Raw genomic sequence first — 23,031 nt, 5'->3', positions numbered from 1 at the left:
TCTGTTACTGTAACCTTATTACAGTATTACTGACTACATTCCCTATGCTGTACTTTTCATCTCTGTGATTTATTTATTTTATAACCAGAAGTTTGTACCTCTTAATTCCCTTCATTTATTTTGCTCATCCTCCCATGTACCACCCCTGTTTATTGTTCTTTACACAATATATTATTTGGCAATTTTCAGGGAACAGAGCAGAATAAGGTAAGAGAAATACTAATTCTTCCATTTTAAACATCTAGAATAGCAGAGGAAGAGATGAAGTAAAAGTGAAATGAAAGGTGAACCAATTTAAATGACAACGTTTCTGTATTCTCTGATATATGACCAATTCCTTAATAGTTATGCTTAGCAATTTTCACTTGCTTTCAGATAATCCACTTAGATGACTTTCATTATCTACCAGTCTTAACATATATTAATAACATACTTTCCATTCCCCTCATTACTATGGTCACAGGAAACTATGATTCACTTTTGTATTTGGTAACGATCACTCATCTCCTATAAATACTAGATGCTACAAAAACATTTAGCAGAGTATCAGTATTTTCTAAATTTAAGGGCACATAACTAGCTGAAGATCTTTATCAAACACACTGTTCCTGGATATTTCTCAGGTTCTTGTCTCAGGTTCTCTTTAAAGGAGCTGATATCCTTTCAAATAGGTGACATTCATGCATCATTAAAAAAGTCTTTGGATCTTTTATGGAATTTAATTTCCTACCAAATTTTACTTTAGAGAATTTCTTTTTTTTTCTTTTAAAGATTTTATTTATTTATTTGACAGAGAGAGACACAGCAAGAGGGAACACAAGCAGGGGGAGGGGGAGAGGGAGAAGCAGGCCTCCTGCGGAGCAGGGAGCCCGATGCGGGGCCCGATCCCAGGACGCTGGGATCACAACCTGAGCCGAAGGCAGATGCCTAACGACTGAGCCACCCAGGCGCCCCACTTTAGAGAATTTCTATGTCTCAGTTTGAACTACAGTGAAATCCTTTTGGGATGAAGAGATCTTTACCTTGTGCGTTTGATAAATGATGATTGCATTATCAGCTAATGTTTCCACCACATGAAAGTTTTCTATAGTTGCTGAAATGAAGAGAAAACATTAGTAGCCAAAAAGATATATTACCTCTTCCTAGAATGTGATTAACTTCAGTTATACTGATGGACACTGTGATAACATGAGCAGGATTCTGCCCTATCTTGGCTAAGTCCAAAGGGAAGGGAGTTAATACTTCGTATTAGGGCTACAGACAGTGGCCATGAGACCTGATCACCAGGAAATCTCACTTCTTTGGCCCAATATCTAGCTTCCACAACAAGAAAGCAATTCTAATCACATTGCATTATTCAAAACACAAATTCCTATCTAATACTATGACCGTTTCCTGTAATCTCTAATTTACTGAAGCTGAATAAGCTGTTCTATATAAGGTTTAGGTGACTATATTTGTGAAAAAAGAATGTCAAACTGTCATTGATAAACATCTTAAGATGTTCAAAACTACCTGTATTTATGAAATTTGGTGCCTAAGAGGAAACACACACACACACACACACAAACAACACACACACAACACACATACCCCAAGAATAACTCTAAACAGATCACAGCAGGACTTGTCTAGGGTTTACTAAGGAAACAAAACAGTCTGGGAAAGTAGATGATAAAACAGAAACCTTTAATTTTAGTCCTGGCCCTTCTACTAATTAGGCTCTGTGGCTTCTGACAAGTCACTTAACCTATCTGAATTTTACTTTTTTACCTACCTATCATGCAGGATTATTGAAGTACTGGATCAAATGCTATAATATAGTTAGAAGCATTTTGTACAGTGTTTTCACTGTACAAGCTCTATTTCACTGTAAAGCTCTATTTAAATGTAAGTTAAAAAAAAAAAAAGTAAATGCAAGCTATTATCAGATTTTCCAGATATTTTCTACACTAACTTTATAAACTGTAGATGAGATGCAAACACTGGGTTTATTCAAAATAAATTCAAAATAATAATTATATTAGGATATATTAATAATGGCAGCTTACTTTCCCAATCATTGCGAACATCAACATTCCAGAAGTAATTGCAGACCTCATGTCCTGTAACACCTTTCACTGCATGGGTAGCTTTCAAAGGATCCAGAACAATTCCGTTTTCTTCTACTTCCCTTCTATATACCTAAAGAGGATATATTTAAAAACCTGTTTAAAAAATAAAAATCAAACTCCTAAAGTACAAACCTGAAAGCAGGATTTTAAGTTTTGCTGCTTTTTAGAATTTCATTTTTGAAAATCTATTTATGGTATATAAATATTCTGCTAAAAGAAAATTTAAAATCTCAAATTATTGATAACACATAAAAATACTTAAAACTACAAATTTGGGGTAAACTTCAACAATGAAAAACATGCATATGCAACGAACACCTAATTACATGAGTGGTTAAATTAAGCCTGGTTAGAACAAAATCTCCTTAAGGATACTGATTTAAGGCAGTTTTGTTCAATGCTATATACCCCGCATCTAGAATAGTATCTGAAACACAGCAGGCTCTCAATTATTTGTTGAATGACTCAAAGCTAAAATGGCATGAAGATCTATGCTATCTTGCTTTTTATTTTTTATTTTTTTTAGGAAGAGAGAGAGAGCGCGCGCGTGCAAGCGAGCATGCAAGTGGTGGGGAGAGGCAGAAGGGAGGGAGAGGGAGAGAGAATTTTAAGCAGGCTCCACTCCTAGGGTAGAGCCCAACGCAGGGCTTGATCTCACGACCCCGAGATCATGACCTTGACCAAAATCAAGAGTCGGAGGCTTACCCGACTGAGCCTCCCATGAGCCCCTATGCTATATATCTTCTTTTATTTATTTTTTTTATTTTATTATGTTATGTTAATCACCATACATTACATCATTAGTTTTTGATGTAGTGTTCCATGATTCATTGTTTGCGTATAACACCCAGTGCTCCATTCAATATATCTTCTTTTAAATACTGAAGTTGCGTACCTAAAGTGCTAAGTAAAATTAATTAGCTCAAAATTATAGGTTTGTTACTTTAGGGAGTTTTGTATTAAGTTCTTTTGAGAAATGAGTAATCATGTTACTATAGGAAGAACCAGCTCTCAATTTATGGAGTGCTTTATGGGTCCAGACACTGTTAGGCATTTCACATATAGTTTCTCTCTTAAAATCTCTCTCACCAAACTACTTTTCCCTACATGCTTATTTATTCATGTTATTGGGACTGCTATTTTCCCAATCACCCATATTGGAAACTTTAGACTTTTAACTCCTCCCCTCACACTTCACATAGCTCTTAAGCTCGTCACTAAAATTCTGTAAGACATCCAACAGCTTGACTTTTATACTACTGGTTACTTCTTCTGGGTAGGCTTTCATCCCCATGTACTTGATTCTCTTAAGTGGTATACTTGGTCTCTAGTTTCTTCCTTATCAGCTTCGTCTTCCTAAAATGTTACTTTGCACACAGTGGCTAACCTATTGCTACAGACAACAGACTATTCTCCTTGGTGGGCTATTTTATACTCTCCATGATCCAATCCCTCTCTAAGGATGTGGGCTGTAGGAACACTTAGTCTCTATTTCTCATTCCACATGGAGGGACTTTATCTAGACTATCACTCCTGGTTTCTCTTCATCCCTTCACTTTCTCTTCCCTCGGGAGGCAACAATGATTTATTGGAATGTTGAGTATAGAATAAGGACTGGAAGGCTTGGCTCACCCCTTTTTTTTAAAGAGAGCATGTGTCTTGGTTTTCTTCTGGGGCTTACTCTTGTGGGGAAGGCCTGTGATTATCTAGCTATGTCAGAAACATTATGTTAATTCTCAGGTAACATATTAGCAAGACCTTGTCACTGCTACTCTGAAGTTATATTCTCCAATCAGCTTATTAGATATATAGCTAATATTTTAGCATTTCATCTGCTTATTTCTTATTTCTTAATTAGTTCCCTATTCAGGAGGAAAATAAATTCCAACATCTCATATTGTATCTCTACTGCTAGAATAATTCTGGTCAACACAGTCTATGCAAAACTCCTGAATAAGAAGTTCGCTTTCAAGTTTTCGCTTGTGTTTATATTTTTTATCTAAAATATCCTTGCCTCACCTTTGTCACAATCTTGCTTCCATTTCCAGACATAGTTCAAATGCTTCTCCTCAGTATAAAACAATCTGTTTCAAATCACAGAGATCTTTCTTTTCCAATTTTCTCCACTACTTATCTGTGCTCTTCGTTGAATACATTATCAGACAGAAACAAATAATGTCAATATCCTCCTTCCCCAACGAAAGTTTCACCTTGGAGAAAGTCTTATTAAAAATCTCTTTATCTTTAGCATAGTGCCTTGGGCATAAGGTATTCCAAAATTCAATGCAGCTGTTGTTTTGAATCCATCTCTAAATCTTATTCCTTGCTCTTATTCTCTGTCTCTTGTGTTTAAGGATGTGAACAAGATTAGCAGACCCATCTCCAAATATTGAAACAGGATGCAATGAGAGAAAGGACAAGAAGTGAGGGATAGATGAAAAAGGGGAACAAAGTGACATGTGGGTACAATATTTAGTATATTAAAAAATAAAGAGAAATATCCAAATAGAGAGCCATCAACTAATTATGTCTTATTCATACCTAAACACCCAAATTTTATTTTCTCAATGGCCCAGGCAAAACAGAACAGTTTGTACACAGATTTTTATTGTGATCATAAAGAAACTGTGTAAAGGGGTGCCTGGGTGGCTCAGCTGTTAAGCATCTGCCTTCGGCTCGGGTCATCATGCTGGGGTCCTGGGATCAAGCCCTGAGTTGGGCTCCCTGCTCAGCGGGAAGCGTGCTTCTCCCTCTCCCACTCCCCCTGCTTGTGTTCCCTCTCTCGCTGTCTCTATCAAATAAATAAATAAAATCTTTTAAAAAATAAAAATTAATAAAAAATAAACTCTATAAAAACCAAAGTACATTTTACTTCTTAATATCTGGTGTTTCTTTGATCATATGTAGTAATTTGTTTAAAAGGAATTTTAAAATGCTACCCTCATTCACATCAATGGTTAGTAATGATACTATGACTGTAACAGAGCTGCAGTTAGCAACCTATAACATTTTACTGGGAATTACCTTCATTTCTCCTTCTTCTACAACCAACTGCCAATTAGCATCTCCACCCACATCCTGTAATGAGTAAGTCATGTGGTTTTGCACCATCTCTTCAACCTTGGAAAGAAAAATAAAGCCATAAGAATCCATATCCAATGAATAGCCATGACATAATCTCTAAAACAGAATGGTATTCAGTTTGTTTCAGTTCAGAAATGTTCTGAGAAAGCTGAGCAACCAAATGCACAAAGGTTAGTAGATTTTATATAGAGTTGAAGAGTTTAGTCCACATTCCAGATATCATATCCAGGTTAATGACAGGGGGGGAGAAACGGAGAGAAAGAAGATGCTTCACTCAAATAACATATATTGGTCTAATGTGCATAAAGTGAGCAAAATAAGCATTTTCTGGAAAAAAAAAATTCCTTCCTTTACCATAAAATGCTTCCTTACAGAGATAATGTCTTAAAACATAAAATCACGTGACACTAAGGGTAAAAGGGACACGAAGAGATGATCTAGTCCAGTTTCTATGTTTAAGACTACAAAGATAATAGAAAGTTTGTTATATGGCAAGATTTCCCTACGAAAAGATAAGAAAATTTTCATTACTTCACTGATAAATTTCACTTCTACCATGAATATACGCCACATTAAAAAATAACCAATCCCCCATCTTTTTGACTCCAATTTCACTGTTTCACATTCTTTTAGAGAAAATGCAAATATTGATATATGCAAACATTTACAAATAATCACCTTTTAGTGTCTTCCTTTAAATTATGAATTAGTCTTTTTTACCGAAATTTAAATAAAACCTGTGCTTTTAACTATCACAAATTACTCCTACACATTTTATATAAGCAAATAAAACTGAGTATTTCACACTCCTAGAATCCACAATCACATTCGCTGGTAAAATTTCATGTGAGTGCTATTTGCAAACTCTCCTAGTTTGAAACGTGTTTTTAAACAGAAGTGAAGTGATAAAAAGATGGTTTCTGAAGGACTTTCTACTTTAATCATGTACGCAGAGACACTTTTTCTAAGTTCCATTTTCTAACCTTTACATCATAATTTTGTTTTATATAATAAGTACATTAAGAGAAGGCAGGGAAGAGTTGGAAATGTGTATAATATACTTCCACTTAATTTATTCTTAAGTTTAACTACTTATTTTACATAAAATCTACTGCATTCATTAGGGATACAGAATAAGAACCAGGTTTACACATATTTTGAAATAAATACAGTAATGGTTTGAGGGCAAAAATTGCTAAAATTATTAACTCTGGGGGTATAACTTTTCTACACAAAAGGATGTTATCAATATGTTACAGTGACATGTACGTCGACATAAAGTTTTCTAGATTTCAGAACGCATTTTTGCTTGTAGGTATGACTTTAAGAATCTCCCTAATTGGTAATAATCATAAAAGTTTTTGATAAAAATTTTATACTGAGGTTCTACAATCTATTTTTGTACCAAATAAAGCACTAACGTAACATTTTATATCTTTAGTCATAATCCTCAAAACACTGTGAATGGTGTTGGGCTACAGACTTGAAATTTAAAAATGTGACAAATAGTACATTCTATAATTTAAAAACTTAAAAAAAATTTTTTTACAATGTTTATGTATTTAAGTAATCTCTACATCCAATGCAGAGCTTGAACTCATGACCCCCAGATCAAGAGGTGCATACCAGCCAGGCACTCCATATTCTGTAATTGTATAAAGGCTTCATTAGAAAATATAACTCCAGGGGCTGCCTGGAAAAATCTGTGTGCCTCTCTAATTTTGAAATCTGCTCTGAGAGAATAAGGAGGACTAATGCAGGATTTCCAAGTTATGAAGACATACAAAATGTACCCGAGTTCCCAAAGAGGAAGGAACAAAGAGAGTTCCAGTTAGTATGCATAAATTGAACAACTGCTGTAGCACTGGCTTGACTCATTTGTCTGTGTCCACTGTGATTGGGAAAAACTTTTACCCTTTTTAGATCCAAAGATCTTAAAAATTTTTAGATATGAATATGTACTTTGTAGGTGGGATACTAGGAGTTGAGAACACCTAAGAGAACATTTATTATGAGATTAGAAGCAGAAAGAAATGCTTCCCAGAAAAAGACCACTTGTGAAAGAAGAATGTAAAGGATTTTACTCTGTTAAAAAAGAGTTCTGTTTCAAAAAAATTTAGTGCCAGTTTAAGCTCTTTTGTCAGAAAGTATGCAGGTAATTGTATTTTTGTTTGGGAGATGATTCCTGCTAACTTATTTCAAATGTTTGAATAACAAGAAGATATTTTTGTGTTTTGATCCCAAAGAAACTAGATTCCACAAATATGAAGTGAAAGCTATTTACATAGGTTAAAAGAATGTACAGTAAGCACATTTAATATCATCTTCTTAGACAGATGAAAAATAGTATTACTACTGTGTTACCACCGCACCTACGGAGAAGTGTTCAGCCTTTTGTTCTTACGTACTTCCCTGACTTAAGAGGGCTTGAAAAAGTTCAACAAAGAAATAAACAAGATGAATTTAGTGCTGTGCTTCTAGGAAATTAAAGAAATTGAAGTACCCAATTACTGTAGTAACCATCTCTGCAAAGCTTTCATCATGGTATCTTTATCCATTATGGCATCTTCCTTGAGGTAATATCACTGAGATTAAGAAGAGAGGTGATACAGGTAAAATCTCACTATAATAATGAATTTCACGTTCACCGCAATAAAATCTGAAGTAGTAAGTGTTACTATTGGGGCAGTGACTCGGGCATTCGTGACCACACTGACAATTCGAATCTACCCTAATGATCTGCTCTGTTTATTGTTTTTAGTTAAGACTGCATATCAAAAATAATTGGGAAACAAGGGGCCATTAAGTTGGATGACAAGAATAAACACAAGCCAAATTTACCATTTTAGTAGGCTCAAAATTTGATACACTAGGAAATATTATTACTAGTAACATCTGCTATCACTTTAAAAAACAAAAGACTGGATCAAAATCACTAAGGCAGGTTTCATCTGCTTTAATAGTGTTCACTAGTTTTAATCAGACTAAAATAATTTCAGGAATCATGCCCTCGATTTTTTTGGACCTAGAGTTGAAAATAAGCTGACATACACAGCATCTTAGCAAATGAACTATGAAAAATGGAGATAAAGCACATTTAAAATAAGAGATGATGGCACACCAATTCTAGTCTTTTCTTCCACCTCCCATTTGAGTCACTCAGTATGTCAAATGGAGGCTAACTGGATTTTTCTAACATTATCAATACAGAAATTTTTATTGATGATAAAACAAAAATGTAACGAACAAAATTCTAATGAACAGAAGTCCAGAAGGATCCAAAGACTGCTCAGACCTCTTTTCTCTTACTCATGTGAAAGGAATACAACCATGCTTATTGTTACAGAGTCAGAGGGATTTGTTGGATAGAATAATTTATTAATAACAAATTAACAGTGTACTGTTAACCCAAAAGAAAAATGGACAGGACATGAAGAGTCAATTCACCGAAGAAATGCAAAAGGCCAAGAAGCAAAAATACTACTTTTAGTCTATCAGACTGGCAAAAATTAGCTGAATTATAATACTCAGTGTCAACATAACAAAAGAAAACTGAACTGGGAGTGTAGCTGGTTCAACTTTTTAAATGAACAGTTTGGCATTAAGAATAAAAAAACCTCAGAAGTGTTTATGGCTTTTGTCTTAACAATTCTACTTCTAGAAATGTATTCTAAGGAAATAACTGTACAAAGATATATATATACACACACATGGATGGTCTGTATATCAGGATGCTCCTGTAACACTATTTATAATATTTATTTATAATAGAGACAAACTGAAAATAAATGTTCAATATTAGGTGAGTAGGTAAGTCCTGTATGCACATCCATAGTAACAGACAAGGAGATTAGGACCCATGTTTACCGATGGGAAAATGGGCTTAATTATAAACACAACACCAAAAAACAAAACAAAAAAAAGCTGCTTACAAAATAGTATATATGAAATTGCCTACTTTGGTAGAAAAAGACAATTACTAAAGTGTGTGTGTTTATCAGTATGTGATTTTATCTACTCTACTTTCTAGTTCTGCTAAATTAGAAGGTATTATTGTACAATAAACAGCGGAGGGGTTAAATAAATAATTACCACAATAATAAAGTGTCACTATGGACATAAAGGGGGGAAAGAGCTTAACTGCCAGAGCCCAAGTCTGCTAATGACAACAAATACTTTAGCAAGGACAATAAATACTTAAAGAGCTCAATGTCATTTTTTCTGCAATTTTGCCTCTTTTGGCATATAAAACAGTACAATAATTAAAAGCTAAAAACAGAATCTGAATTATCATGAGCATCATATATTAAAAAAATTTCACCAGAAAGATCTTTCTCAACTTATACACAAGTTACACAAAATATTAAAAAGTATGCTACAATTTGGCAAAGTCTTGTAAAAATCTGGGCTCCTGTGTCTCTAATATATTCATCTATACTTGAAGAATTTCAGGTTCAGAATTTTAAAGCTCTATAGCTTGGGTCCAAGGTGTGCATTCTGAAGCCTTAATTCTTAGGCATCTATTGTGGCTTACCCTCTTTTACTGCTCTCATTACATTTTCATTTATAGCCTGTGTATTTGTATAATTTAAGGGTAAACGGTGACCAGTACTGATGAGCTTTAGTCTGTTACTTTATTATTTTAATGCCAGGTGGAGTGTAGCAGAATAAACCAAAGTATCCCAATATTATCTAGTTTTGTCACTGATTTATTGCGAATATGAGATGCTTTTAAAAAGCTTTCATAAATGAACAAAATTAAGAAATACTGGAATAAGTTTGGTTCTGGGCGATTTCTGATGCAGAACTGATACATCTCTTTCTCAAAAAAGTTCAAGGAGAAAAAAAGCAGCAAAAGTAAAAAAATACACTTTGAGTCTTAACCTTCATTTTCTTCTTTACTGCATAGTTAAAAAACAAATGTAAATTTTATTCATAAGTGTAAACTGAGAAATCTGTTCTAAATTATGACTTTAAAAAACAATTACGGAATACAGTTGACCCTTGAACAATACGAGTTTGAATTGCACAGGTCCACTTATATGTGGATTTGTTTTAATAAATATAGAGCAGTACTGTAAATGTATTTTCTCTTCTTTACAATTTTCTTAATAACATTTTTCTTTCTCTAAGTTACCTTATTGTAAGAATACAGTATATGATACATATAACATAAAATATATGTTAATCAACTGTTTATATTATTATAAACTATTATGAACTATTAGTAGTTAAATTTTTGGGGAAGCAAAAGTTGTATGTGGATTTTTGACTGAGGGGGGGTCGGTGCTCCAACCCCCACGTTATCCAAGGGTCGAGTATACTCTGATAGAGAAAAAATAATGTAGAAAATTTTGATTATTCAAAGAAATTGTATTATAATAATAGCTAATAAATAGCTATATAATAGCTAATAAAAGCTCACACTTACCTAGCATTTACAAAATGCCAGGCTTTAGCGAGATCACAGTCCTAGCTAAATCACAGAAGTGAAGCACAGAAGAGTTAAAAAAGTTGTCCATGATCATACAACTAACCAGGATTTAAACTCAGTCATTCACACTAGAGAGCTCAGCTTCTTAACATAAGCTAACATAATGTAAAATACAATCACCATAAAAATACAAAGCTGAATGGCAAAGATATAAGGATTGAAAAACTTTAAAAACTAATGCTGATATTAAAAAACATTCCTTCGATAATACTTTGACTTTATTATGGAGGCAGGGACTGCAATCATCTAGCTTCCTGTCTTAAATTCCTAAATACTTAATAATGCATCTGAACAAGAATATTAATTTACAACATCCAAGGGTAATTTGCATAACAAAAATAAAATCAGTTCAATGGAGCTTAGTATGACAAGAGTAATGAGACAAATATTTTAAAAAGAAACTTCCTTGTTGAATTATGAGTTACTTTAAATTAGATTAGAAGTGGGGCTGCTTAAACCTGCTTTTATGCTGTAACGTATCCTGTAAACCATGCTCATCAAAGTTGCTGAATCCTGTCTGAAGAAATAGATACTACATGGTATTTAAAAACCAGGTATCTTCTACTTGTTTCACTTCAATTTGAAATCTTTCAGGAGTACCTCCTATATGGCAAAATTCCAAGCTATTCACAGCAGAGGATACAAAGGGCACATGCAAGCCTGACAGAGGAACTATTTAGTAGATAAGGAAGGCCTTTTTTTTGCCTTTTTAATGCTTATTGTTACTATTTAAAACTCAAAACCAAAACAAGTGGCCTAACCAAAAGATATCTAGGAACTGGGAAAGCAGGCTGAAATATAGCACAGACAGACTCAAGTCCACTCTATACAGTCATACAGTACCTGGGAGCTGAATCTGTGAACATCGTCAGAGGCACTGACTAGATCAATGGAAGACATGGAGGAAGAGCGACTATAGGGCTACCAGAGACAGACAAAGAAAAAACCAAGTAATCAGAACAAAGGCACAACAGAGCATTCAGTACCAACTTCCAAACACAAGATAAAGAAAGAGAGAACAAAGCACTATATGAAACAAGCTTAGCAGCAAGTGCTGACTTCATGCACCTATTATGGTTTATGCTCCAAAATCTTTCTAAAAAGAATGCAGTGCTTCCAATAATACAAAATAGTATCACTTAACCCCAAAGAAAAAGTGGTTTAACATAACTGGTTCTGCTTCTGGTTAACTATTTTGGACTAGCCATTCCCTATATCCCCCATCCCCCCTTTCCCCTTAAACAAAAAAGAAAGAACATATTCAGAAGAAAATTTCTAACTGTTTTGGAGGATGTATATGGAAGAAAGTATACAATACCAAAAAAATCTCATTCCTAAATTCAAGAAAAGGGAAAACTTATACAACAAGATAGTTCCATCAACAGTGAAGAACAATATATATTTTCAGGAAACTCTGACATTAGCTTACCTTTTGGACAAATCTATGAGTCCCCACAGAAGAAAAGGCATCTCCAGATGGCATGGACGTAGGCCAGTGTAATCTGACCTTTTCACTCTGTGACTAAGAAAACATATAACATTAGGTGGGAGGGTTTTAAGGTATACCTTGCAGCTTAAGAATGAATACTATAACCTGAAACTACCAACATTTAATGACTGAACACTTCAGTACTTATAAATATTTGAATTACAAAAATACTCTGAAGGTTCAAGCCTTGCCATGTCCTGACACTTACTTCATGTATTCTAATTCAATCTCTTCTTTCAGATTCCATACATACCACTTTGAGTAGGGATTGGTTCTTTGAATTTGCCAGACTCTCCAATACCGGTATGGCATTATTTACCACGAATCCGTATTAACACTGCTGTTGAAGTAATTTCTTATATCTAAACTCTGGCCAAATTATTCTAATCATTCCACTTCATCAGGGTTGTGCAGGGCCATACCATTTGAACCATTGTCATTTGCTTCAGTTGTGTTACAAAGAACATAGCACGGATATCTTTATCTCCTTTCCATGAACGTGTTCAGCCTTCAACCCACTGTGTCACTCCTGTTAAACTGCCACTTAACTTCCTTCCTCCTCCTGAACTTGCCCAGTTTCTTCTCACTTACTCAATATCTACTAAATATAAACTACCAGAAGCCGTGCTGTGTTGTGTGCTCATCTTCTAACTATGCAGAAGACAAGTGCTAATTTCTATTCAACACTATCTGAACAGAACTGCTAAGATCTCATTTCTCACTCACCACTTCACTGAAAATTTCTTTCCTTATGTTGGTAAATAATGTAGAACTATGTAAACTCAAAAATGTGTCACTGAAGAATACCTTAGTAGTGGCTGTGCTGCTGGGAGTCCTGTGCAAAATTTACTGTATACAACGAGGGAAATGATCTGAATCTTTGGAACTAATTTCATGGATTACTGACGCTTACTATTCTAGAGCATTACCACACTATAATTACCCTTGTAATATCAACATGCCCATGAGGTGAGATCATGAGATCATGGTCTGTTTAGTGACCCATTTTGCAGAGTATCTACCACAGTGTCAAGAACAGACTAAAATCAAATAGACCCATGAATATTTTTTTTTCTAAAGTTTACAAAAGTTTTCATCAATCCTCTTAAACTCCAACTCAACCACCGTATTTGGTAGAGTAGCATTTTAGAGTCAGAAGCGATGATTTGAACCATCTTGTGTAACTCCTTGTTTTACATATTAGAAAACCAAGGCCCAGAGAATTTAAGCAGTAAGTTTACAGCCACATAGTCACTGGCAAGACTGAAGTTGTCTTGACCTACTCTCCCCAAAATACCACAACTTAGATTAAAACAAAAACAAAACAAAAAAACATCAACGTGAAGAAGAAGAAGAAAAAAAAACATTTAAAAAGCCAACATTAAGATACTTCTTCAGGTAATACTTTAGGCATCTAAAAATGGAGCTCATTTAGGAACTGAAAGCTTCCATTCTTATTGAATGCTCCATAGCATCTTTTTTCAGCATAAAAAATGACTAATAAGCTTTATAAATGAATGTAACAAAAACTTTTTATCACTGATTTAGAAAAAAAATAATGAAAGATAAACATGAAAAGCAAAAGTCACTATTGCAGGTGATTTACCCTCAGGGAGACAGACCAGTGAATAGGCATAATGGCCATGACTACCTTAGCAATGACAGGAATGAAAAAGCCAACTTTTCTATGCAAGTTCATTTGTAGTATAACCGATACACTTAAAACGAATTTATTTGCAAGATACTTAAAGCCCTGGGAAGAGTAACTAAAATTCACCCTTAAGTACCATCTAGTGGTAATATATGGTAACTGCATTGTTACAGAATTAAAAGGATGCAAAGGATCAAATTAATCCTGAGACTAGAGTTGAAGGATTTAAGAAATGTTTTCCTTCAATTTCCACAGAAATAGCTGGGTATAACTGCTGTGAATTTGATAATGATAAAATACTGAGCAAAGTTAAAAGTGAGGAAGATATCGAAGGTGAGGGTGGTGAAAGCAATAAAGGAGTTAATTCTTGGTCATCTTCCTTGTGAATTCATATGGTTGGTAACTGTGATACAGAGAAATTCAGACTGTTTCACTCAGATTAAACATATGCTTGTTCTTAATAGACAATAAAGTTGGATACTTCAAGGGGAATAGGCAGAATATTTCCATTTAGTTTCATGTTAATTATGCATGATTCCTTTAAGTGATCAGCAGTCTCCTTTCTACTGCTTAAAAATTCATCAATGAAGGAACTGACTTGTAAAGATTCCTCTACATTTGTGACTCAGTGTAGACACGTTCATTTTCTAGGTTCACAGTTCATTTCTATTAGGTTCACAGTTTTCAAATTCCATTTATAAAAAATAACATACATCAAGGAATGCCTAGTGTTAGAATTTTTAATAAAAGATATACCTGTTCCTCTATTTTATCTTGTCTGTCAAGAGCAGCTTCCACAGCATCAAAGAACTCTTCCTCATTAATCAGACTGTTTGGACCTTCCTATTATTCAAACACATGGGAGAAAAAAATCACTTAAAGAAAACAGAAAAAATTTCCCTTATTAAAAAGCAACTTAAAGAAAAAAACCCTTTTATCTCATCATGCTTACCAAGCAAAAGAACTATTCATTACTAAATCTACAGGACACACCAATCTTTATGCTTATTTGCCCCATTAGCAGCATTTATGTGAATGACTCTCTTTGAAGAGCTCTCTCCCCACTTGGATCCTAATTTCCCAGTTCCTCTCTACCCAAGCCTCTTCTTTGGAATTAAATGTGGGTGTTCCTCAGGGTTCCACACTTGCTCTCCCCACAGCACTTACTCATTTCTAAGGCTTTGGTCATCATGAGGTGATTCCCAAATTCATAGGTTATCCATCTCTCTCCTAAGTGTTAGACCTTTGCATCCAATAATACTTAAGACCTCCTCAGGTTAATGATGCAGTTCACATGCAACATGTCTAAAACCTGTTTCTTCCCCTACCTCTACACCAATTGAAAGCAGACTGCTGGGCCTGTCCTGGATTCCTCCCGCTCCCCTCATTCATTCACCACACCCTTTAATCTTACTTTCTAGATATCTAAGTTTATCAGTGTCTATTCCTACTGCTCTATGTTAATTTAGGCTATCTTTAATTCTAACCTGCAAGACTGAAAAAGTTTGGGAAGCCCCCAGTTCACAACTGTCAACTTCAATCCACTCTCCTCACTGCAGGGACCAAGAATGATTTTTCTAGACTGTAAATCTGAAAACTTCACTTGCTTAAAATCCACTGCCTGAGGCTCTATAAGGATTCTTCTGTAACTTGCTAGCCAGTCTAACCACTCCCTCCTCTCCATCAGCTCCACCCTCCAAAGATAAGGCCTTTCAGTTTCCCCCGGGGAAAATGCCTTTTTTTTTTTTTTTTGCTTCTGGTTTCCAAATTTTTTCCTTCTTCTCAGCCCCTACAAGCAAACACTCTAGGCTACTCACCTGGTTAATAGCTACTCAGCCTACTCATTCTTACGGTTTTACCTAAGATGTTGTTTTCTCTGGGAGGCCATCATCCCCGCCTCAAAAACCTTAGTGCTAACAGTGCTTCATAACTGCCTGTTAACTAGCCTGTTTTCCCATTACATAGGTAGGGACCTCAGGCAGGATCATGTATATCCCCATGCCTAGTACAGTGTCTTACATATACAGTAAACCTTAAGGAATGAATTTAAGATTAAAAAGTAATTTCTGAAGCTACAGATGACAGAAACATTTAGGTTTTGTTCAATAATGAGAACATCGTAAATGTTTGATAAGAACCAAAATAAGGTCATAATCTGAATCAGTGTCTAAAATCCATGCAAACGTAGTACTCACACAAGAATATAGAATAATTTAGAATATAGGGGCGCCTGGGTGGCTCAGTCATTAAGCGTCTACTTCCGGCTCAGGTCGTGATCCCAGGGTCCTGGGATGGAGCTTCACATCTCAGACTCCCTGCTCAGCAGGAAGCCTGCTTCCTCCTCTCCCATTCCCCCTGCTTGTGTTCCCTCTCTCGCTATATCTCTGTCAAATAAATAAATTAAAAAAAAAAAATCTAAAAAAAAAAGAACATAGAAGGCTCAAAATATCAAAAGGAAGGGAAAAAAAAGTATAAAAACAGAGGCCCTAAAGGCCCTAGTTCACTTAAGAACTGGATATTTAACTTGATACCACAGGGGGTCAGTGAGAAAAAAACTGAAGTACCCTTAACCATTTTCTTCATTAAAAGAGAAAGAGGGAAGTACATTTTAGATGGATGGAAAAATGATCGTTTATTCAACAAATGCCACTAAAATAAAATACAGATTCCTACATTATACCATAATCTTAAAAAATCCAGATGTACTAACAATATATTTAGAAGAAACCATTAAAAACCCAGTAAATATAATTATTTAAAGTAGGGAATGTTTTTTTAAGCATGATACCAAATGTAGAAATAAGTACATCAAAAGACTGAGGGATTAATTACATGAAAGTATAAAACTTTTATATGACAAAAACAACAATCAAAAGTTTAAAAAACTAAAAAAGGAAAAAAATAATTGAAAAATGAAAAGCTAATCTTTCGTATCTTCTAAATCAACAGAGGAAAAAAAACCCTAAAACCAGATAAAAATATTAAGGGGCATGGATAAGTGAGTCATTAAAGAAGAAATGCAAATGACCAGTAAACTTTTTTTTTTTTTTAAGAAAGTCTACCTAATCATATCAATAAACAATTTTAAAAAATCTGAAACTAGTTAACAAATGTACTTATTAGCACAACGTACCTCTGATGAGGGAACAGAAGGCAAGCTGAAGACAAAGCACAAGCTGACACCCTGCAACCTCCCCCCACCCCCTATTCCTGGGTGGGACATGTATGACATCCTTCCAGGAATCTCCCAACTATCTTAATGTTAATGCCTTGCTAGAGGAGAAAACAACTTTGACAATGGCAAGGCCTCCAGTATCCCGAGTCTTCTTTAACACATGAAAATCCTTTTGAAACCTCCCTTTTTCCTAACCTCCCCGACCCCATAGTATATTATCAGCCCCCTCACAACCCCAGGGGCAGCAGCTCTTTCTGCCCAAGGGTCCTGTCTCTGTGCTTTAATAAAACCACCATTCTACACCAGAGACTCTCAAGAATTCTTTCTTGGCTGTTGACTCGAGACCTCCCCCCACCAAACTTCACCTATATTCCAAAACCACATCATATGGTGCCCAAAGTGGGGCTTTGAGTCTTTGCATCTGAACTCTGAGCTTCGGTACGAACTTGGTGAGTACTTTCTCTTTTCCTTTACTTTCAATTTCTGTAGCTCTTCAAGGAGTATGGTCTTATTGGAACATTTTCATGTCAATAGCTCAGGCTGTAATCCTCTAGCCCATGGCTACTCTATGGGGAGGAGAAAGCCTGCCTTTTGGCTGGAAGTTAGTGCCCTGTCCGGGGTGGTAATAAGACCCAGAAACTTGATGCCCACTCTTTATTCCTGTCCTTATACAAAGTTGTCTGTCTTGGGGACACCTAAGTCACCAGGATGGCTGCCAACCTTAAGACTCCCATGTGAAGTTTCCTCCTGACTGATCTAATGTGATCCCCTCCACATCCCTGGTCTAGCTGCTTCTGGCCGTGGGACCTCCACTGGGAGCCAGCTGAAACCAGTACCAGATGGAATTAAAACCCAACTGGGGACCACTTCCTAGGGAAGTTGACTTTATAAAGACCACATGTGTTGGAATGTCACTTAGACCATGATGGATTTCCATCTTTACTATTCACCGTCAATGTCCTCTACTAACTACTTAAAGCTACAAAATTTGGTAATTTCCCCCTTGTAAAACTTTTCCAGTATTTTCCATGGGTTAGAAATGGCAGGGCAGTATGCAACCATCAGGGCACAGGACGGCACAGCACGGTTTTTCAGTCCATTCACCAGGCACCCATAGGCAGTCTAGGATGTGATTAGGGGGTGGGGGGGAGGGACGCCGGCATCCCTTCAGGGCCTTTTATGGCAGGAATGCCTTCACAGGAAGGCAGGATGGTGATCAACAGCGATTTTTGTTTGAGGGACGACTCTGGTCAGTTTTGACACACGAAACCTCTGACATAACCTGTGTGGGACGCCACCTGGGAGTCAGGGGGGATTTGGTAATGGACCTCCTTTACTTTTCTGGGAGCATGGCTTCAGTAGGCTTCTTCTTCGGTTCCCAAGGAAGGGTGCCTTTTAACCTACTGGAAACAATTCAGATTGCAAAATTTAGGAAAGTACTGAGCTCCTGTAACACTGCATGGCCTCAGGATCTGTCAGTTAGATCTCTTCTGCAGGAAACAGGGCAAATGGACCTACGGTACCTTCACTGCTTGTACGTAGGCCTTCACTGCTCTACACCAGGACCCCGACCTAAGGGCCTCTTGCAGAATGTGTCTGCCCGAATGTGTTGGCTTGTAACCCACCCTCCCCAACATATTGGATGATAATTATCTAAATAGGCCCCTCCAAGTAAACCCAGGTTTGCTGGAGGAAACACAGGCCACCCCAAAGGGGACTCTGACTCTCTCTCACTGTTCTTCCTAATAGATGTAGGGGCTTCTCCCTATTTCCTGGGTTAATGGCTATAACTGGAGCCATCTGTGGTTAGTCTACCTCAGGACAAGGATCTTAAGGAATATTCCCAAGCAGCTGCTGAAACTCCCTTTGTTTTGGGGAAATTCCCTGTCTTCTGTCGGACATGGACTGCTTATTCCCCCCCTTGCTGGCGGGGAAACATGGTGTCTGCTCCTCTGTTGGAGCCGGTGAGCTCTAGAACCAGGAACCCTCTTCTCTGCCTTCTGGCAGCACTTTGCCTCTTTTTTTTTTTTTTAAAGATTTTATTTATTTGACAGAGAGAGACACAGCGAGAGAGGGAACACAAGCAGGGGGAGTGGGAGAGGGAGAAGCAGGCTTCCCATGGAGCAGGGAGCCCGATGCGGGGCTTGATCCCAGGACCCTGGGATCATGACCTGAGCCGAAGGCAGACGCCACCCAGGTGCCCCAGCACTTTGCCTCTTCTATCTCCCCCTCCCCCTTCTCCTGTTTTTGCACCACCTTGGGTGCGACCTGCATAACTGGCTTCTAGACCATCCTCAGTGCCTCAGGCACCATGGCTCCTTCTCCCTTCACTGTCAAGGAGCAAGAAGAGCACCCCCTGGACTTAATACCACCTACTCCAGATTTCCCCACTAGTGTCTCAGGTAAAAATTGACAATGGAGAGGATCCAGGTGGAACATAATTCAATATTTAAACTAATTTAAGGTTATTGGTTTAATTAAGATAGATATGTCTTTTAAGTTATCAGCAGTAAACGTGAAACTTTTATTCTATCCAGGTTTGCTGAAGGTCAAATAAGCTCGTGTTATCTCTTTGCAAATTGTTTAGCAAAAAGATGACTAAAATGATGATTGTCTCAAAGTTTTCATGGGTAATTGTTAAGATAGCTTTCAAAGTCTCTGGTAACCTGAAATTTTAAAGTTTTGCTTGGATGATAAATGGGATTAAATTTGTTGGACATCTAGGTCTCTTCCAAATAGCATAAAAGGGCTAAATCATTGATAACTAGATGTAGGTTTGTGCTTTTGACTTCTTATTGCAAAGAAACTAAGGATGTTTAAATCTGTTGGTAAGCATGTTTTGTGCTTAATTGATTCATAAATTTGCCATCTAAAGAATTCTGGTGTAACAGTCCACAATTGGTTACTACTTAGTCTTCACTGGAGACTAAGGTTTCTAAGAGTGGAAAATTCTGCTAAATGTAATTAAGACTGATGGAAATAAGGGAAACAACTCTGTATATAGAAATGTAGAAGATATGTAAGGAAGATATAAGGAACGGGAATGAAGGTAAAAGAAGGTAATTTTGTCCTAAATAAGATGGTTGTTTGGAGAGATGGCTTGGGACAAAATCTGAACGCAAAAGAAAGTTGTAGAAGGTTTGTGATGGGAAAACTCTGGAACGGAATTTTAGGTGTGGTCAGGATGGACCTTAAGATTGAAATGAGTGGATTTTAAAGTACATTGGTATAAGGTTGAAAGTCTGCTTTCTCTCTGTTCAAAAAGACAAGTTTTCTTGAATTGTTGTCTGCTCTTGATAAGAATGTAAACAAAGGTTTTTTCTCTTTTGTCTGCTCAGAAAACCAGTTTATGTTTTGCCTTTATCAGGTCTTTAACATCCTAATCCTATTTAGGTATGTGCTTTAAAACTTTCTAAGGTTTTAACAAACTTGCCCAAGATTTAAATCATGAACAAAGTCTCGTTGACTAATTAGGCTTGTTTGTTTGGTATGTTACCTTCTGGTAAAAGGTCATCATCACTCTTATTTTGATTATTAAAGTGTTATGTGTCACAGAAATAACTGGATTTCCTTGCCAGCTACATTGTAACCTCTCATCAGATGTTTAACCATGTCCATTTTTTAGTCTTGTCATTTATAGTTATTCTCTTGTAAAATGTTTCATCTTCAAGGAGAACTAAGGCTGCATTCAAACTAAACAAGAATTAGTAACATGGGACTAAATGAACTAAAAGATTATAGTGTTGTGACTCTCGTTTGAAACACTGCTGGCTCTTTACTATTTGCTCTTCCAGACTAAGACTTTCTCTTAAGACATCAGTAATATACAGAAATTATAATAAAGCAAATTAAAACATTTAACTTTTCTGTCTATCTGAACCCTCTCATTCAAAAGGTCTCAGGAAGTATTCGTTCTTCCATGGCAATCATAATCATTTGCGTAAGTTCAGTAAGAATCTTCTCCTTGTAACAGGACACCACTGGAAATGTTGGTTATTTTACCAAGGCTCTGACTGGAATGTCATATTTGAGAGACATGCATAGACTCAGATATGACCAAACACCTTTTTTTTTTTTTTAAGATTTTATTTATTTATTTGACAGAGAAAGAGAGAGTGAGAGCAGGAACACAAGCAGGGGGAGTGGGAGAGGGAGAAGCAGGCTTCCCACCAAGCAGGGAGCCCCATGTGGGACTCAATCCCAGGACCCTGGGATCATGATCAGAGCCGAAGGCAGACGCTTAACGACTGAGCCACCCAGGCGCCCCTGACCAAACACCTTTAAGGAACTAAGACTGACTTTATGAAACCTGGAGCCATAAAGCCGCTTGGAAATGTTGGCCTGATACCTTGCTTTACAGAGTTACCAGCAGCCTCACCAGGTGAGTAAAGAATGTCACTTCCTGGCAGGTGCAGGAACCGCAGGATACTCTGGGGACCTCGTGAAGAGGAATTCGCTCAAATCTACAGGTATTGCAGGCATGTCTGATGGCAAGTACTTGGCTTGGCTTCTGGCCTGGAGAGGCTACTAAAAGTTCAACCTAGAGATTCCTCATAAAGGTTCCAGCAGAGCAGATTCTAAAAGATGTATACGATCATTATTCTTGCTGAGCTTATGTAAATAATTATGCCAGGTTTGTTAAAATTGGACTTGTTTTACAAACGAATTAGTCTTGATTTGGCTATCTCTGGATTAAAGAGAAAAATTATGTTTCAATAACGCACCTTTAGTTTTAATTGTCCTTAGATGTTGTTTGCTTAAGCTAGAGAACTTGAGGTAAACTTCACAGAAATAGCTTTTCTGTTTCTACACAATAGCTCCTGTATAGATAATCTTATTGCATGTTATTCTGTGGGGATAATAACAGGACCCCATGGGCATACGATTATTTAGGATTAATTTCCCAAAAATTATATAACTCAACTAGCACCTTGACCAGTTCTGTGTGGCTGAGATGACAAAATCCTTCCCTAAAAGCCAGAGCACACCCCACTTCATAGGGTTAACTATGGACCTGTGGAGATAATGGATGGCCCTACTTTCTTTATGACTGGATTGGATGATGTACTTGGATGCCCTTATCTCTTGATAAGTCTTCTCTCATTTGCCAGTAATTCATTGTAATTAGGATATTAATGCCTTACCTCAAACAGATGGAATTATCCCTTAGTCATATTTATCCTAGAAGCCACCTCTATTGAGGTACAAATGCAAATAGAGGCTTTAGCCAAGCATATAACAGTCTTTTCGGTAGGAGCCTCAAAGCTTACTTTGGGACAATGACTGACTGTAATGACCTCACATCAGGTCCAGAGTGTCTTAGAAACCAAAAGCCACCAAGAGATTATGGGAAACTGACTTATTAAACACTAGGCAATGCTTATAGATATGCCTGAAATATATTTAAAACCTGTCAAACTTTAAACCCAGCTACCCTTAGCCCTGGACCTGACCATCATACTTCTGTAGTATAGAACATAACCGTTAAGAGGTTATTGATCTTGTTTATTCTAGTCGACCAGATTTAAGATGCCCCTATTAAAAATGCAGGTGACAGTTGGTTTACCAATGGCAGTAGCTTCATGGAAAAGAGGGGTAAGAAAAACCGGGTATGCTATAGTCAGTCTTAACTCAGACTGCTGAGGCCAAAGCCCTGTCAGCAAATACACCTCCCCAAAGCAGAATTAATAGCGCCCACCTGTGCTTTACAATTGGGAGAAGTCTTAAAAATTAGTATCTACGGTGACTCCAAATATGCCTTCCTAGTACCATATGCCATATGGAGCAACTTAAAGAAAAGGGGATTATTGTCAAGACATAACTCCCCAATCAAATATGGGCTTGAGATTATTACACAAATTTAAAGGATGGCTCTCCCAAACCGAATAGCCCTTGAAATCGAGTAGCCCTTGAAATCCCGACTGCACTTCAAAGAGGCCCAGTATTATATGACTGGCTCCTTGCTGGGACCCAATGGCTATGAGACTCTAACTTGTCCATAGCTTCCCCCAGGCTGGACAGGTC

The 23,031-nt window shown here is 36.8% G+C and overlaps 1 protein-coding gene across 2 annotated transcripts in view; it reads right to left on the bottom strand.

Moving 5' to 3' along the window:
• CERT1 (ceramide transporter 1) overlaps positions 1-23,031 on the bottom strand; it is a 112,725-nt gene that overhangs the window by 13,211 nt on the left and 76,483 nt on the right. Inside the window, exons 9-14 of one of the 2 annotated variants that reach the window (XM_032404182.1) lie at positions 14,589-14,675; positions 12,122-12,214; positions 11,536-11,613; positions 5,139-5,234; positions 2,052-2,184; positions 1,023-1,093 (exon numbers count right to left, since the gene is read on the bottom strand). In XM_032404182.1, the coding sequence (XP_032260073.1) occupies positions 1,023-1,093; positions 2,052-2,184; positions 5,139-5,234; positions 11,536-11,613; positions 12,122-12,214; positions 14,589-14,675 (558 nt within the window). The remainder of the gene's footprint in view (positions 1-1,022; positions 1,094-2,051; positions 2,185-5,138; positions 5,235-11,535; positions 11,614-12,121; positions 12,215-14,588; positions 14,676-23,031) is intronic. The other variant, XM_032404181.1, reaches the window with a different exon arrangement.

Source organism: Phoca vitulina, unplaced genomic scaffold, assembly GCF_004348235.1.
Source record: "Phoca vitulina isolate PV1807 unplaced genomic scaffold, GSC_HSeal_1.0 scaffold6, whole genome shotgun sequence".
Classification (NCBI taxonomy): domain Eukaryota; kingdom Metazoa; phylum Chordata; class Mammalia; order Carnivora; family Phocidae; genus Phoca; species Phoca vitulina.
The sequence above is the reverse complement of the archived record's forward strand: the minus strand, read 5'-3'. Positions and strand labels throughout refer to the sequence as shown.